The 16,741-nt window shown below is 58.3% G+C and overlaps 1 protein-coding gene across 2 annotated transcripts; it reads left to right on the forward strand.

The window, feature by feature from the left end:
* The first annotated feature begins 257 nt into the window (after positions 1 to 257).
* FES (FES proto-oncogene, tyrosine kinase) lies at positions 258 to 8,593 on the forward strand. Of its 2 annotated transcripts, none has more exons than XM_040969019.1 (19): positions 258 to 365; positions 717 to 945; positions 1,094 to 1,267; positions 2,384 to 2,480; positions 2,594 to 2,777; positions 3,849 to 3,986; positions 4,075 to 4,194; positions 4,340 to 4,462; positions 4,581 to 4,767; positions 4,887 to 4,970; positions 5,454 to 5,663; positions 5,778 to 5,900; positions 6,194 to 6,247; positions 6,723 to 6,841; positions 7,066 to 7,160; positions 7,245 to 7,368; positions 7,485 to 7,642; positions 7,821 to 7,943; positions 8,244 to 8,593. In XM_040969019.1, exons 1-19 carry the CDS (start codon positions 355 to 357, stop codon positions 8,384 to 8,386), a joined length of 2,496 nt encoding a protein of 831 aa, XP_040824953.1. In that variant the 5' UTR covers positions 258 to 354; the 3' UTR covers positions 8,387 to 8,593. The 2 variants fall into 2 exon arrangements, with proteins under 2 accessions (XP_040824953.1, XP_040824954.1); XM_040969020.1 differs by having other exon boundaries at positions 287 to 373.
* Positions 8,594 to 16,741: the final 8,148 nt, after the last annotated feature.

The raw sequence follows: 16,741 nt of genomic DNA on the forward strand, positions 1-16,741 counted from the left end.
ACCTCAGAGAGGCAGGCCTTAACTTGGAAATGGAGCATGGGCTCTGCTCAGGGAACCCAGCCTGCCCCTGCCTCTTCCAGACTTCGGCTGCCCCTGCACTTCCCGCGTTCCTGGGCGCTCTCCCGGCTCAGCCATTCTTTCCTGGCCCCCTCCTCCCTTCCGTTTCCGTGGCCATGGGGCTGCTGTAGAGAAAGGGGGGGTTGCTCTCGCCCGCCCCTTCCCCTCCCAGGCCCGCCCAGGGGCCTTGGCCAACCGAAACAGTGCAAGGAGGAAGCGCGGAATCAGGAACTGGTCAGGGGGGTCCAGCCGGCCTGAGGCCTGAATTGGTGGCAGTGTCAGGCGGGGTGCAGCTAGATGCTCCTACGGTAACCGGGTGGGCAAGCGGGCGATGGGCAGGGGTCAGGGTCGGGCGGCTGCCCAACTGGCTGGGAGGGGGCTGCGGAAGGGCGGGGACCAACACAGGGGCAGGGCTCGGCCAGCCAGCCGGGGCAAACGGCTGGAATCGGGTGGCCGCGAGGGAAGGGAGGTTTGGGGCTGGTTCCATTCCTAGACCTCACTCAGGTGCTAGGCTGGGCCTGGAGGGCAACGAAGTGTCCCAGCACCCCGATTCATTTCTACTTGCAGCTGCTCCCAACCCAGCTGTCCCCGGCCTCTTGTCCCTCCTCTGTGTCCAGTGGGCAGCCTCCCTTGGGTGACTACCTGGTCTCTGTCTCCAGGAGGGCGACCATGGGCTTCTCCTCGGAATTGTGCAGCCCCCAGGGCCACGGGGCCATCCAGCAGATGCAGGAAAATGAGCTTCGCCTGCTGGAAGGCATGAGGAAGTGGATGGCCCAGCGGGTCAAGAGCGACCGGGAATACGCGGGCCTGCTGCACCACATGTCCCTACAAGACGGCGGCAGCGGAGGCCAGGGCCGGGCGCTCGGCCCGGACAGCTTCATCAGTCAGGTGGGCCTCTGTGGGCGGGTGGGGGTAGGGGAGATGTTCCTCCCTCCTCACCTGGAGACACCCCCCTCCCCATCACCACCAGCCTGAAGGCTAGGGAGCAGCCATTGTCTCCTTGTCTCTGTCTCCCCTCTGCGTGTCCCTGCTGCAGTCCTGGGTGGAGATCACCAGCCAGACCGAGGGACTTAGTCGGCTACTGCGACAGCATGCGGAGGATCTGAACTCCGGGCCCCTGAGCAAGCTCAGCCTGCTGATCCGGGAGCGCCAGCAGCTGCGCAAGACCTACAGCGAGCAGTGGCAGCAGCTGCATCAGGAGCTCACTAAGGTGGGCAGGCTTGCAGGCTGCAGGCTGTGGGCTGCATGCTGGTGCTGCCGTGCACCCGAGCTGCTGGGTTCCCAGAGAGGGGGCGGGGAAGTGGAAGTCCCTGACCACAGGCCCTCAGCCAGGAAGGGCCTGCTCACGCCCAGCCTCATGCAGCTTCCTCCCTAACTCCCCGGGTTGGATGAGCCGGACAGTTGGAGTGGTATTGCCTGGGTGTACTGGATGTGCAAGGACCAGAGGTGAAGCTGTGTGTGTGTGTACGGTCTCCCATTGAGAGAAGGTCACAGAGCAGGGCCCAGCTGGCTCCTCCCAGGGCCCCAGAGAGCAACAGGACCGCAGCATGGCCTCCTGTGGGTCAGGTGCCCCTTCTGCCAAGTGGCCTGCCTGTTAGCCCCTTAGCTGCCCCACAGGCTGTGTGTGGCTTTGGTTTTATTGATCTGGGTGTCTGATGCATCTCTATCTCATCCCTACCATCAGCACAAAGCCGGAGCTGACCCTGCCACGATCCTACAGCGGCCCCCAGTGGCCAGCCCCAGGCTCCACATTTCTATTCTCCACAGATAATCTAATTCAGAGGCCTTTTTATAGATAGGAAATTTTACTGCAGCCACCTTGGCCCGTGTGTTTCTGCATTAGCCTTGACTACTCTATAGCTACAGGGACCACGCTGAGCCGGCAGCCAGGATCCAGTGGCCTAAGAGAACGACCTGTGGGGGGTTGGGAGTTGGATTAGTTACAGGAAGCTGAGGTTCGGAGCGTGGCCGGCATATCCCTGTGTGAGAACAGTAGGAGCGGTGGGTTGAGAACTCTGCCTGTGACAGTAATAAAACCTACAAGATCCAGTGCACAGTGACAACAGATGGCTCCTGATTGGACTCAGGATTTCATGGTGGCTACCCCAGAACCTCCTGCAAGGGAAGCCTGTGTGACGGACACCACTGTCAGGCCAGGGCGAGTCCCACCTCCCGGCCTCCCTCCCTTCCACCCCTGCATCTTTCTCTTCGCTCTACCTGGGAGGTCCAGTATGGGCATGCCACAGGACCTGGCTCTGGCCTGGAGTCTTCTTCATCTGTCCAGGAAGTTGGCGTCCCCACACTGGCCCCCGCATCTCTTCCCCAGACTCATACCCAGGACATCGAGAAGCTGAAGAGTCAGTACCGAGCCCTGGCACGGGACAGCGCCCAGGCCAGGCGCAAGTACCAGGAGGCCAGCAAAGGTCTGCAGCAAGGGAAGGGGCCGCCCTGGGCCTGTTCTGGCCTTGTCTACCGGCACCAGGGACAGGCCTCTGTGCCATCACCCACCGGCTCCCTTTCTCGTCCCTCCCGGCAGACAGAGACCGAGACAAGGCTAAAGACAAGTACGTCCGCAGCCTCTGGAAGCTGTTTGCTCATCATAACCGTTATGTGCTGGGTGTACGGGCCGCCCAGCTGCATCACCAGCACCACCACCAGCTTCTGCTGCCTGGCCTGCTGCAGTCTCTGCAGGACCTGCACGAGGAGATGGCGCGCATCCTGTAAGCCACAGATGCCCACATGCCCCATCCCCCATGAACAGCTTTCGACCCCATCTCCAGGCCCGGAGGCAGAGCCTAGACAGCTCAGTCTCGTGGCAGTGCGGGACCTAGGACAGATTGTACTGTCTCAGAATCCCCTCACCTTCACATAGCACCTCTCAGGCTTCAGGATCCTGAGAAGAGAAAAGAAAGTCAAGTAGTGAAGCAGAAGGCTTTTGGGGTAGTAGTAGCATGGGGAAGAGCAAGCCCATGCAAAGGGGATGCCGTGCCCATGGCGGGAAGCATGGGTCCAGGTGAGATAGAGTGGGCCTGGCAAGGCCTCCTGAAAGAAGGATGGCAGTGAACAAGGGCCAGAGGAAGAACATTCCAGAAAGAGGTGCATAGGCACTGAGAAGGGAGAGTCTCCGGGAATAACATGGAGCCAGTGGAACTTCTGCAGGGTAAGGGGAGGGCAGGGTTGGTGAGTTGCCGGGTGACAGGGCCCTCAAGGCCCATGGGGAAGACCCTGGCTTTGGGCGCACAGGAGTGTGATGCGATGTGACCTATCCTGGTGCAGACTGCTCTGGCTACTGAGAATAGACTGTGGGGGGCAAGAACTGAGGCTCTGGCCAGAATCTAGACCTTGCCAAGTCAGCTCTTGGGTGGGGGTGAAATGTCATGGTAGACTGGGGGTGGTATGTAACAGGGACGTGTCCTGGGGCACACCTGGCAAGCAGGGAAGTGAAGGCTACTGTGGGAGGGGGGTGTATCTGAGATGGCTTCAGCAGGGCCTTTGCTGGGGGATGAAGATGTGGGGGTCAGCAGCTCCGGCCACCCAAATGGGGAGAACTGGAACCCTTGTTTCCCTGCCACTCTGACCCTGGAGTGCTCCTTCACTATCAGAACCACACCCCAATATCATAGGGTCATTCCGGGGTTTCCAGCACCCACAGCTTCTAGAGAGCTTAGCTCACTGGGTGAAGAAGGTTGGGGGATTAGCTGCGGCACTGACTAGGGAATCCAGCATCCAGGCAGGGCTGCCTGGTCCTTGCCTAGCCCTGTTGGTGATCCCGTCCTGGGGGTTGGGGACAGGAAGGAGATCCTACAGGAATACCTGGAGATCAGCAGCCTGGTACAAGACGAGGTGGTGGCCATTCACCGTGAGATGGCTGCGGCTGCTGCCCGCATCCAGCCAGAGATTGAGTACCAAGGCTTCCTGCGACAGTATGGGTGAGTCCCCTCCCCGTGACGTGCCTGTGCGCCACCGGGACACCAGGGCTGCAGAGCTGCTGGCTGAGCAGGCACTGTCCCCACACAGCTCTGCCCCTGACATTCCCCCTTGTGTCACCTTTGATGAATCCCTCCTGGAGGAGGGGGAACCACTGGCGCCCGGGGAGCTGCAGCTGAACGAGCTGACCGTCGAGAGCGTGCAGCACACGTGGGTTGATGGCTGGGCCTGGGCCAGGCACACCCCCCTCCCAAGGGCGGTGGAGGAAATGGGGGTAGGGGGAGACTGCTGACTGATGTGGCCATGACTGAGTGGGCAGGGCTACCACTGGAATGGACCCTTCTCTGGGCTTCAGGTTGACCTCAGTGACAGATGAGCTGGCCGTTGCCAACCAAACGGTGCTGAGCAGGCAGGAGCTGGTCACTCAGCTGCAGCACGAGCTGCAGGAGCAGGAAGAGAACACCCACCCCCGGAGCCGGTGAGCTGGCCCTAACTGTCTCTCTCCTGCCTGCCCCCTCCTGGCCCTGCCAAACCCCCCCACTCACCCCTCGTCCTTCCCCACCCTCCCGGTCCTCCGGGCCCACCTCCACCTGCAGGGTTCAGCTGTTGGGCAAGAGGCAGGCACTTCAGGAAGCACAGCAGTGGCTACAGGGGGCTGTGTGCACCCAGGCCAAGCTGCAGGCCCAGCAGGAACTGCTGCAGGCCAAGCTGGAGCAGCTAGGGCCTGGTGAGCCCCCACCTGTGCTTCACCTGCAAGATGACCGGCACTCTACATCATCCTCGGTGAGCCGCTGCCACCGCCACTATCACCCCTGGCAGTGCCCGCCCGGGGCTACGCTCCTCATTTTCGCCCTCCCCCTCCCCAAGCCTGGCCATCCGCTGACGTCTGTCCCTGGCCTCAGGAGCAGGAGCGAGAGGGGGGGAGGACACCCACGCTGGAAATCCTTAAGAGTCACATCTCTGGAATCTTCCGCCCCAAGTTCTCAGTAAGTAGCCCCTTCTTGGCCTGGAGGAGAAGGGGATCACTTGGCCAGGGCTCTCTAAGCCCCGCCCCATGTGGTCTGTGGGTTTGGTCACTGAGACACCCTAGAGAACAGGCCCTGTCCAGGCTGCGGACATTGGGGGACACTCTCTCTCATCTGGGATGTGAGGCTGCACTCTCACACCTCCTTCCTCTTCACGATGCCTGGTTCTGGCAGGGACAGGTGGCCTTGGCCAACCTTTGGCCTTCCTGTCCCTGCAGTGGGCAGCCATTGGCCTACAGGAAAAGGCAACAGTTTGGTTTGGGGTCAGCCAGTCTGGGACCAGGCTCTGGCCTGCTCCAGGGGGCTCATGGTTGGCCTGATTGCCCTCAGGTCGTTGTGAGGAGGGGGAGCAAGAGACCCCTGGCTGCCACCATGGGCTTCTGGGCCAGCTGCCTGAGCACAGTCCCTCCCCCCCTCCACTCCATTGTCCCCCTGCCCCTGCAGCTGCCGCCACCACTGCAGCTGGTTCCCGAGGTGCAGAAGCCGCTACATGAGCAGCTATGGTATCACGGGGCCATCCCACGGGCAGAGGTGGTCGAGCTGTTGACACACTCTGGGGACTTCCTGGTGCGGGAGAGCCAGGGCAAGCAGGAGGCTGTGCTGTCGGTGCTGTGGGATGGCCTGCCCCGCCACTTCATCATCCAGTCCCAGGATGTGAGTGTGGCTGCGCCGGGGGCCCAGGGGCCTGGAGAGAGCAGGTGTGGGTAGTTGCTACCTGTGCTGTGGCCTCCCCTGAGACCTGCTGAGCCCATGTGCCTTACCCCACAGAACCTGTACCGGCTGGAAGGGGATGGTTTTCCCAGCATCCCCTTGCTCATTGATCACCTGCTGCACTCCCAGGAGCCCCTCACCAAGAAGAGTGGTGTGGTCCTGCACAGGGCTGTGCCCAAGGTAAGCCTGCACCCTGGGCTGCCTGTGTTAGGGCTGGTGTATGTGTGTGCGTGTGCACAGCTCAGAGCCACCCAGATCAGAACAGGAAGGGTCTTCCAGCCCATGGTGACCTGTCCTTCTGAAAGGTGGTGGCCAGGCACATCAAGGACACTGCTAGCTGTGAACCACCCCCGCCCCTCAAAGTCATCTGATGCAGCCCCGTGAGAAGAACAGATGTGCAGGACGTCAGGAAAGAAGGCCGTAGCACACGCTGGCAGGTGGTAGACCCAGCATCTTGTCTTCCTCCTCCCCAGGACAAGTGGGTGCTGAACCATGAGGACCTGGTGCTGGGGGAACAGATTGGGCGGGTGAGTACGCCTCCGCCAGGCCGCCTGGCACCTGCCTTTCTCTCTGCCCCTGTTGCTTTCTAGCACCCCAGTGCTTCTCAATCCTGCTCAGCCTCTCTGCTTCCATAGCCTTAATTCCCTGCCCAGCCACTGCTATGCACTACCCTCTAGGAGTCAAGGGATACCACCCACCCACTACCTACCCCTGACCTCAGCATCCCCTGTACCCCCCTGCTGTGCTCAGATGACTGGGCAAGTGTCTGGGGAAAAGAAGTCACTTTCCTCAGGACACAGTGTTTTTCAGACCCAAAGTCAAGTGACTTTGGGGTTTGTATGTCACTTCTCTGAGTGAGCATGATGTTTTGGAGGTAATGGTCCTTGGCCCGCCCAGAGGTGCCCCCTACCTGGGCACACGCAGTTGGAGCCATTCCCCCAGGGGCAGAGGTAAGGATGGCTGCTCCTCTGAGACCTCAGTGGCAGCCCAGGACCATTTCAGGGCAACTTTGGGGAAGTATTCAGTGGTCGGCTACGAGCAGACAACACTCCAGTGGCTGTGAAGTCATGTCGAGAGACCCTTCCACCCGAAATCAAGGCAAAGTTTCTGCAGGAAGCGAGGTGGGCAACGCTCTCCCCCAAGTGCCAGCCCTACGGGCCTTTCCTCTGCCACATCCAGCCCAAGTGCGCGGCCTGTGTGGCATTACTGCATGCTGGAGCCCCACCCATCCTTGCCCCCTCAAAGCTGAGGTCACATGTCCATCCCGCTGGGTGCCCTGGACTTGGGGGAGGCAAGTGGAATGGGGGCGAACATGGCATTGAATGATACCCCCTGCCCCCACTAGGATCTTGAAGCAGTACAGCCACCCCAACATTGTGCGCCTCATCGGCGTCTGTACCCAGAAGCAGCCTATCTACATTGTCATGGAGCTTGTGCAAGGTGTGGGGGCAGACCTTGGGGAAGCTGGGGAACATGGCAGGCACTCAGCCCAGCCAGTGGCTCAGCAGGCACCCTTCTCCACAGGGGGCGATTTTCTGACCTTCCTGCGGACAGAGGGGACCCGCCTGCGCGTGAAGACCCTGCTGCAGATGGTGGGTGACGCGGCGGCCGGCATGGAGTACCTGGAAAGCAAGTGCTGCATCCACCGGTGAGCGGGTGGGTGGGTGGGCGGGCAGCAAGCAGGTAGGGGAACTTCAGCTGTAGGGGCAGGTTTGTCCTGGAGCAGCCTCAGCCAGCTGGCCAAACGACCCCTGCTTCACTCAGGGACCTGGCTGCCCGCAACTGCCTGGTGACGGAGAAGAATGTCCTGAAGATCAGCGACTTTGGGATGTCCCGGGAGGAAGCAGATGGCATCTACGCAGCCTCAGGGGGCCTCCGGCAAGTGCCCGTCAAGTGGACAGCACCCGAGGCCCTTAACTACGGTACCAGCCCTCCTCCCTGCCCCTCTTCCTCTCTGGCTTTCTCCTCCCCTCCTCCTCCTTCCCCCACCCTCATCCTCCTCTTCTTCTTCACCTGTTTCTCCTCACCCTTCCCCACTTCCTCCTCCTGCCCCCACCCCGGGGACCTGCATGGCCCCTCACTCAGCCTGCCCCCCTGCAGGCCGCTACTCCTCTGAGAGCGATGTGTGGAGTTTTGGCATCCTGTTGTGGGAGACCTTCAGCCTGGGCGCCTCACCGTACCCCAACCTTAGCAACCAGCAGACACGGGAGTTTGTGGAAAAGGGTGAGGTGGGCCCACTGGCTGGCAGTGACCTAGTTTGGGGGCAAGCCCTTCTGCTCGGGACAGTGTGAGAGTCACCCTGTTAGCCATCCCCGCTGTGCAAGGCCCTGCTTGGTTTTACTTACTCTGTGTGACCAGGGAGCTGGGAGTTCTTGCCCCCCACCCCAGATTAAAATTGCAGGGCTCACATGGTGTAGCTGGGAGTTAGGACCCAGGCCTCTGGGTAGAGCAGAGCAGCTCATAGGGGCTGTTGGCTGCCCCAGGCCCCTTGCTCATGTGGGTGCCTGGTGCCCATCTTCACAGGGGGCCGCCTGCCCTGCCCAGAGCTATGCCCGGACGCCGTGTTCAGGCTCATGGAACAATGCTGGGCCTACGAACCCGGGCAGCGGCCCAGCTTCAGCACTATCTACCAGGAACTGCAGAGCATCCGCAAGCGGCATCGATGAAGCTGGGACCTCCGTTTCCACAGCCAGCCGAGAACCAACCTCCCAAATAGCCCGGGTGCCACCATCAACATAGGTTCATGTTTCCAGATTTCAGCCCAGCTACTACCCTCTCAACGGCCAGCAGCACATGGCTCTGCAGTCACCCTATGGCCCTGCACCTGCCACACCTTCCTATTCTGGCAGAAAGAATAAAGTCATGTGTGCCTGGCCAGTGTTCTCAGCAGGTGCTGCATTCCAGGAGGCAGGGCTTAGGGGACAGGTGGGAGCCCATGTGGAGGGCCAGGGGAGGGCAAACAGAGTGGACTGAACTGGTTGCAAGTTGGATGGGAGACATGGGGAAGAGCCAGAGATATGGAGTTGGGGGATGAGCATTAGGCTTTGTCCAGATGGCCGCATCGGGGCCCTTGCAGCTCCTGGAAGAAGGATGAGCCACAGGGAAGCTGGCGAGCCTGGAGGTGTTGCTGCCGTGGAAGGGACTCTGGTTGTCAGATGTGGGTGGAAAAGTCTGGAAACCCAGATGGAGGCAAAGCCTGGTGCCCGGGGTGTGAAGTCACCGGCTTGAGATGTTGGCGAGTAGCTGGCACGCGGCTGTGTGCATGAAACACATCTCCCTCAAGGAGAGTGACGGGAAGCAGTGGAAGGATGCTGGGGGTTGGTGGAAACAGACCGGGGCATCCCCTCAGTGCCTCCCCTGCAGCCTGCTGAAATCTAGGCCATCTGTGACATTTCCAGCAACAATAGGGTAGGTCTAAAGAGGCTGAGAATTAGGCTCACACAGGAGAGAACAGAACACTGCAATGAGAACTGTGGGCTGGCCCCAGGCTATCGCCACCATTCACTCAAGTTCAGGAAAGAGTTGACGTCTGTTTGAGATAGATAGAAAGGGGTCCTTGAACGTGTGAACTAGAAGAGATCCAGTGGGCAGAGTGACTCAGGGAGAAAGGCTGGAACTTGAAGTCCTGCCCTGGGTGGGACAGAAAGCAGAGTGAACCACCCTGGGGCATGGGGTGAGGAGGGAGGTAGCGGGTCACTGTCCCTGTTGCTGCAGCTAGGGATGGCTGAGGAGGTAGGCAACTTCTTCCCTGGGACGTCGCTGCGGGCATAGTCTTGGCTCAGGTGAGACGGTCCCTGGTTGCAGGAGCTCTAGCGGAATGACAGGAGGGGAGCTCAGGGAGCAGAACAGGCCTCCCATGGGGCTGCCTGCTGGGTTCTCAGCACTGCAGGAGACCCAGCAAGCCCTGGCCCTGTAAGACCAGCAAGGAGTCTTGTGGCACTGAGAGAGGAGGTGGGCAGGAAACAGTCTGGAGCCCCAACCATAATGCTTGTCCCATAAGAGTGGGGAGGAGAAAGATGAGGCCAATGCACAAGAGAAGAAACAACAGAAGCACACGAGGGGATGGTCCAGATATCGGAGTTGGCAGACATGATGTTTATTTTATGCTAAAAAATTTATTTGAGGGCCCAGCACAGTGGCCTGGAGGCTAAGGTCCTCGCCTTGAACGCGCCAGGATCCCATATGGGCACTGGTTCTAATCCTGGCAGCTCCACTTCCCATCCAGCTCCCTGCTTGTGGCCTGGGAAGGCAGTTGAGGACAACCCAAAGCCTTGGGACCGAGATTCTGTGTGGGAGACTCAACACAGGCTCCAGGCTCCAGGCTTCGGATTGGTTCGACTCCAGCCGTTGTGGCTGCTTGGGGAGTGAATCATTGGACCAAAGATCATCCTCTCTGTCTCTCCTCCTCTCTGTATATCTCACTTTCCAATAAAAATAAATAAATCTTTAAAACATTATTTGAGGGGCTGATGCAATGGCTCAACTGGCTAATCTGTTTGCAAGTACCAGCATCCCATATGAGCGCCAGTTCATGTCCCAGCTGCTCTGCTTACCTTTCAGCTCTGCTTATGGCCTAGGAAAGCAGTAGAGGACAGCCCAAAGCCTTGGGACCCTGCACCCACATGGGAGATCTGCAAGAAGCTCCTGGCTTCAGATAGGATCAGCTCTGGCTGTTGCAGCCACTTAGGGAGTAAACCATAGGATGGAAGATACTTTCTCTATGTCTCTCCTCTCTGTAAATCTGCCTTTCCGATAAAAATAAATACATCTTTAATTTTTTTTTTATTTGAAAGGGGGAGTTGCAGACAGAAAAGAGAGATCTTCCATTCACTAGTTCACGCCTCAAATGACAGCAAAGCCTGGGCTGGGCCAGGCAGCGGCCAGGAGCCTGAACTTCATCAGCGCCTCACCCAGAATCGAAGGCAGGGAACCAAGCACTTGGGCCATCCTCCACTGCTTTCTCAGCTACTGAAGTGGAGCAGCTAGGACTTGAACCAGTGCTCATGCAGGATGCCAGCATTACAGGTGGCAGCTTAACCATCTGGGCCATAGTGCCAGCTGCAGGATTTTCAAATCTATGATTAATACGTTAGAGAAAAAGATGCACATGATAGATGCAAATATGGGGAATTTCAGCAAAATTGGAAGCTATTAAAAGCATCAAAAGAGCATACTGAACTGAAAACTATCTCAAATTACAAACTCGTTGGATGGGTTTCATAAAGAGTCGTAGACACGTCAGAGGACAGGATTGGGGAACTTGCAGCGGGCTTCACGGGGAGAGCTGGCCTGAACTAGAGGAAACGGAGAGAAGCATTTCACAAGCCTGTGGGACTGAGGTGGATCAGTAATGGAGGTTTCTGGAGAAACGCTAGGGCCAGAACAACCTGGAAGTGAGCAAAGCACGGCTCCACGCACCAGCACTGAGACATCTCAGCCATTGTATAAAGAAGCCAGACACGGGAGCTGGCTTCAGGGCTCAATTACACTGACTAATCCTTTACCTGTAAGCACTGGCATACCATATGGGTGCCAGTTCATGTCCCAGCTGTTCCACTTCCCATCCAGCTCCCTGCTTGTGGCCTGGGAAAGCAGTTGACGACAGCCCAAAGCCTTGGGACCCTACACCCACGTGGGAGACCCGGAAGAATCTCCTGGCTTCGGATCGGTGCAGCTCCAGCCGTTGTGGCCGCTTGGGGAGTGGATCATAAGACTAAAATTCTTCCTCTCTGTATATCTGACTTTGCAATGAAAATAAATAAATCTTAAAAAAAGAAGAAGAAGAAGAAGTTGCTCCACTCATGTCTGGAGTCAGACACCAAAGAGGCAGAAATCTACAGAACCGGAAGAGGTGTGGGCAAGTTAGTGCCCACTCATTGCTTGTCACTATGCTACAACATGCCCTGGTGGTAGGAGGCAATCAGCCCAGTATCCACTCTTAGGAGGAGTCAGAGGAGGGCCCGGTGCAGTAGCCTAGTGGTTAAAGTCCTTGCCTTGCATGTGCTGGGTTCCCATATGGTAGCTGGTTCTAATCCCAGAAGTGGAACTGCTGTAGAGGATGGCCCAAAGCCTTGGGACCCTGCACCAGCATGGGAGACCCAGAATAAGCTTCAGGCTCCTGGCTTCAGATTGGCTCAGCTACAGCTGATCTGGGGAGTGAGCCATCGGATGGAAGATCTTTCTCTCATTCTCTCCTTCTCTCTGTATATCTGCTTTTCCAATAAAAATAAACAGATCTTTGAAAAAAAGAGGAGTCAGAGGGGTCAGGCCTGGTAGTGCTGGGGGTCAGGCCACCAGATGCGACATTTGAGGTCAGGCTGTGTTGCTTGTGACCCAGTTCACTAATGCACCGGGAGGATAGTGGATGATGCCTCATGTGCTTGCTCTCTCACCCTGCCTTTCAAATAAATAAACAAATCTCTTTCTAAAAAGAAAAAAAAAATAAGACTTTAAAAAAGATTGATTTATTTGTATTGCAAAGTCAGATATACAGAGAGGAGGAGAGACAGAGAGGAAGATCTTCTGTCCATTGATTCACCCCCACATGGCAACCACATGGGATCCTGGCGCATTCAAGGCCAGGACCTTAGGCACTAAGCTAAGGTGCCGGAATAAAAAAAAAAAAATTTTTTTAAGAAGGAGGCTCGACATGGTGTAGTGGTTAAGGTCCTCGCCTTGCACGCCCGGGATCCCATATGGGCGCCGGTTTAATCCCAGCAGCCCCGCTTCCCTTCCAGCTCCCTGCCTGTGGTCCGGGAAAGCAGCCAAGGACTGGCCAAAGCTTTGGGACCCTGCACCCGCGTGGGAGATCCGGGAGAGGCTCCTGGCTTCAGATTGGCTCAGCTCCAGCCATTGCGGCCGCTTGATGAGTGAATCATCGGAGGGAAGATCTTCCTCTCTGTGTCTCCTCTCTGTATATCCGCCTTTCCAATAAAAATAAAATAAATCTTTTTTTAAAAAAAAAAAAAAAAAAAGGAGGCTCGGGCCGGGCCAGGAGCGAAGACGTAGTGGCAAAAGTCCTTGGCTTAAGTGCGCCAGGATCCCGTAGGGATGTTGGTTCTAATCCTGGCTGCTCCACTTCCCACCCAGCTCCCTGCTTGTGACCTGGGAAAGCAGTAGAGAATGGTCAAAGCCTTGGGACCCTGGACCTACGAGAGAGATCGGAAGAAGCTCCTGGCTTTGGATTGGATTGGTTCAACTCCAGCCATTGCAGCCACTTGAGAAGTGAATCAGTGGATAGAAGATCTTTCCCGTCTCCCCTTTTCTCTGTAAATCTAACCAATAAAAATAACTAAAATCTTAAACAAAACAAGCAACAACAACAATAAATAACTGAAACAAACAAAACCACTCCCAGATGGAGTTGTCTCTTGGTCAGCTTGATCCAGCCCTGGCTATTGGGGGCATCTGAACCAGTACCCTCGCCCTTCTTTCACTCTCCCTTTCAAATAAATAAAATTAAAATAAGTAAACCTTAAGGAAAAGGTCTTAAGGTGGGGGTACTTCCCGAAATCACCAGAAGGTGGCAGTGTTAACAATCAATGGAGTGGCTTTCTGGAAGGAAATACCAGAATAACTGGGAGCATGGCTGTAGTCCAGCGCCCGTGGAGCCTGACCCTGCAGACAGGTGGTGCGACAGCTCCCAGCTCGGTCAGAGCTCACCTGCGGGAGGTGTTCAGCTCTAAGGCTGGTGGATAGTGGAGACAGGTCTAGCTGGTGGTCAGGGCTCCAAGTATGGATATCTTTCTTTCATTTCCCCTCTCGGGGTTTTCTAGAATGTCAGGTTCCTGGAGCCCACCACGGCACGTTAAGCTGGGGACTGGAATCTCTACCTTAGGGTTTTTCTTACTGTGCTGCCAAACACAACGCAGAACAGACTCTTCATTGTGAGGACAGCTAATGGTGGGAGGGGGAGGGGGAGAGCACTGGGCTCGGTGCTGGATGGGCAGGGCACTGAAGGGAGTCTGCAGTTGCCAGCACCTCTTGCCACGTTTACAGGAATGAACCAGGAAAGGCGAAACACCCTCCCGACCACGAGAGGAAACAGAGTGACCCAAAGGTGTGAGCCTGGTGCTGTTTGTGGCCCCAAGGTTCATTCCTGGGGCCCTTGCCATGCAGGCAGCTTGGCTCTGTCCTGGGAAGGAAGCCTGGCTGGGGTCTGGCTTCCCAGTGACCCTGGAGTCATAGTTGTAGTCACTTTCCTGTGATTCTGCCAGACAAGCGCATGCAAAGGCTTTGGTCCAACCTCCCACGAGTACCATCGGTCGGTGTATCTGGTGGACTCTCCCAGGTATGCCTCTTGTCTGAAGACATGGGAAAGTGGGGTGGCAGGCAGTGACCCAGAGCTCGGCTCAGCGGTCCAGCTGCCCATGGGTCATGTCAGCAGGCGTGGACTTCACGACATGTTCCCTCTCCAGTTTCAGTTGGGGAGGGGCTTTGGTCCTGGGAACTCTCCTTCCCTTGGAGCAACAGTGGCAGGTCTGATGGGCATGTCTGTGGTTCAGTGCTGGCTTCGCGCAGTGCGCTTCCTGTCCTCCTGCTCAGTGCTGTCCTGGAGGACTGGGCACACAAAAAGCTGACCCCGAGCTGACCTTGCAGCCCCACTCTCCTAACTGGCTGAGCCGGCTGGGAGGCAAGCCTCAACGTGCTGGCTCACGCGGGAAAGGTAAACTTTAGAGTAGTTGGGAGCTTGTGTCTAATTTGTCAGACCCCATCAAGCTCCACACTTCACATCTGGACTACAAATCGTAGGTTATACCTCCAATGCTGTTACTTAAGATTTATCTAAGTATTTGTGAGAGCATTAGAGAGAGGGGGCTCTTCCGTCCACTGGTTTACGTTCCAGGTAGCTGAGGCAGCTGACACTGGTGAAGCCCAAGCCAGGAGCCAGGGGCTCCATCGGGGTCTCCCACGTGGCTGACAGGGGTCCAAGCACTTGGGCCATCCTCCGGTGCCTTCCCAGGGGCGTGAGCAGGGAGCTGGGTCAGAAATGGCGCAGCCAGCACTGCAGCACCACGTGGATCTCAACACTTCCCACGTGTAAGAACAAACAAGAGCTCAAGATGGTCACCCAAAGGAAAAGAAAGCACAGGGCATGGCCTGGGAAGCGGATCTCCCAGAGCCCAGGGCAAGAAGCAAGCGTGCACCCAGCGAGTGAGGTCTTGGGCTGCTAAACACATCCCTGCTGGTAGCAGAGGGAATGAGAGTTAAATGAGACAGCATTTTACATCTGGTTAACCAAACGGAAAATAAAGCAACGTTCAACACTTTGTCACTTAGGGCATAAACTGGCAGAGCCAAGGACGGGCAGTGCCTGGGGGCACCCCCTGCTGGCCCATTTCTCATCTCAGCCCCTTTGGATGCTCTTGGTGGTGGTCCCGAGGGAGGTTGGAAAGACCCAGCTCAAGGCCCCAGCAGGTTCTGTCCCACTCCTCCGAGGTGGGGGAGGGCAGTAGTACCTGCTCAGGTGCTCCCAGGAGGGTGGGAAGAGCAGCTCTTAGGAACCCCTTGACTGAGGCTGAGGCTCTCCACCCTCCTGACCAAGACTGGCCAGGCAAAGGCATCCCATGCCTCATCCATGTCAGTGGTTCAGACAACATCAAATAAGAATTTAAAAAGAAATGTGGGGGCCTGGCGGCATGGCCGAGCTGCTAAAGTCCTTGCCTTGAACTCGCCGGGATCCCATATGGGCACCAGTTCTAATCCCAGCAGCTCCACTTGCCTTCCAGCTCCCTGCTTGTGGCCTGGGAAAGCAGTCGAGGACGGGCCAAAGCTTTGGGACCCTGCACCCGTGTGGGAGACCCAGAGGAGGCTCCTTGCTCCTGGCTTCAGATTGACTCAGCTCCAGCTGTTGCGCTCACTTGGTGGGTGAACCATTGGACAGAAGACGTTCCTCTCTGTCTCTCCTTCTATCTGTATAACTGACTTTCCAATAAATAAAATAAAATAAATCTTTAAAAAGAAAGAAATGCGGGATTCACAGTAGTATTAGGTTTACAGTGCTGCTCCAAGATCACACACAGAATCACACAGACATCACACAGATGCCCGGTGAAAAGGACAGCCACCAGGGGAGGTGGTCTCGCCGTAGGGGGAGAGCGCTCACCGCCCGGCAGCCGAGCGGCCAGGCCAGGCCACGTATTCCGCTACCCAGAGACGCCCCGCCATCCAGGAGGCGTGCGCCCCGCGCCCCGCGCCCCGCGCCCCGCGCCCCGCGCCCCGCGCCCCGCGCCCCGCGCCCCGCGCCCCGCGCCCCGCGCCCCGCGCCCCGCGCCCCGCGCCCCGCGCCCCGCGCCCCGCGCCCCGCGCCGCCGGCCCTTGCGCACACTGCGGCCCTCGCCAGGGGCCCCGCGCCGCCGGCTGCCCTTGCGCACACTGCGGCCTTCGCCAGGCGTCCGCCGCGGGGTCCTGGCCCAACGGCTCGGCCCGAGCGCGCACGGGGAGGGAGCGGCGGCGGCCGGCTGGCGGGGGCGCACGCAGCCCGGGGCGGGGCGGCAGCGCTGCTGTCCCCGCCCCGCACGCTGCTGGGCCGCCGGCGGCTGCGGCGCTGAGCCGGGGAAGCAGGAGCCGGCGGCCGGCCTCTCCTGCGTTGCTCCCCGGGCATGTGAGGGGTCCCGGGCCGGCGGGGCCCGCAGCTGCGCCGAGGCTGCCGCGGACGGTAACGGGGGGCGCGGGATGCGGTGTCTGTGTGTGTGCGTGTCTGTGTGTAAGGGGAGCGTCGTTCCAGGCCGTGGCCGGGCAGGGCGGCGCGTGAACAGCGTGCGGGCTGTGCGGGGGCGCGAGGCCCAAGCCAGGCCGCTATCGTTGCCCGGCCGGGGACGATGGAGTCTGGCAGGCCGGAAGGGGGATGGCCGCTGCAGTCTCCCCAGCTCCGCGCACGGTGGCCTGGACGCAGCGTTCAGGGGCTAAAAATATTGCCCCTGAGTGAGATCCGCTCGCTCTAAGTAGGGCACGACGCAGAGGCGAGCGAGCTCCCGGGCCCCCAGGACCGGAGTCCCTTGTTTTCTTACATGAGGCCCCGG

The sequence above is a fragment of the Ochotona curzoniae genome, unplaced genomic scaffold (assembly GCF_017591425.1).
Source record: "Ochotona curzoniae isolate NIBS_2020 unplaced genomic scaffold, NIBS_Ocur_1.0 scaffold_4701, whole genome shotgun sequence".
NCBI classification, from domain to species: domain Eukaryota; kingdom Metazoa; phylum Chordata; class Mammalia; order Lagomorpha; family Ochotonidae; genus Ochotona; species Ochotona curzoniae.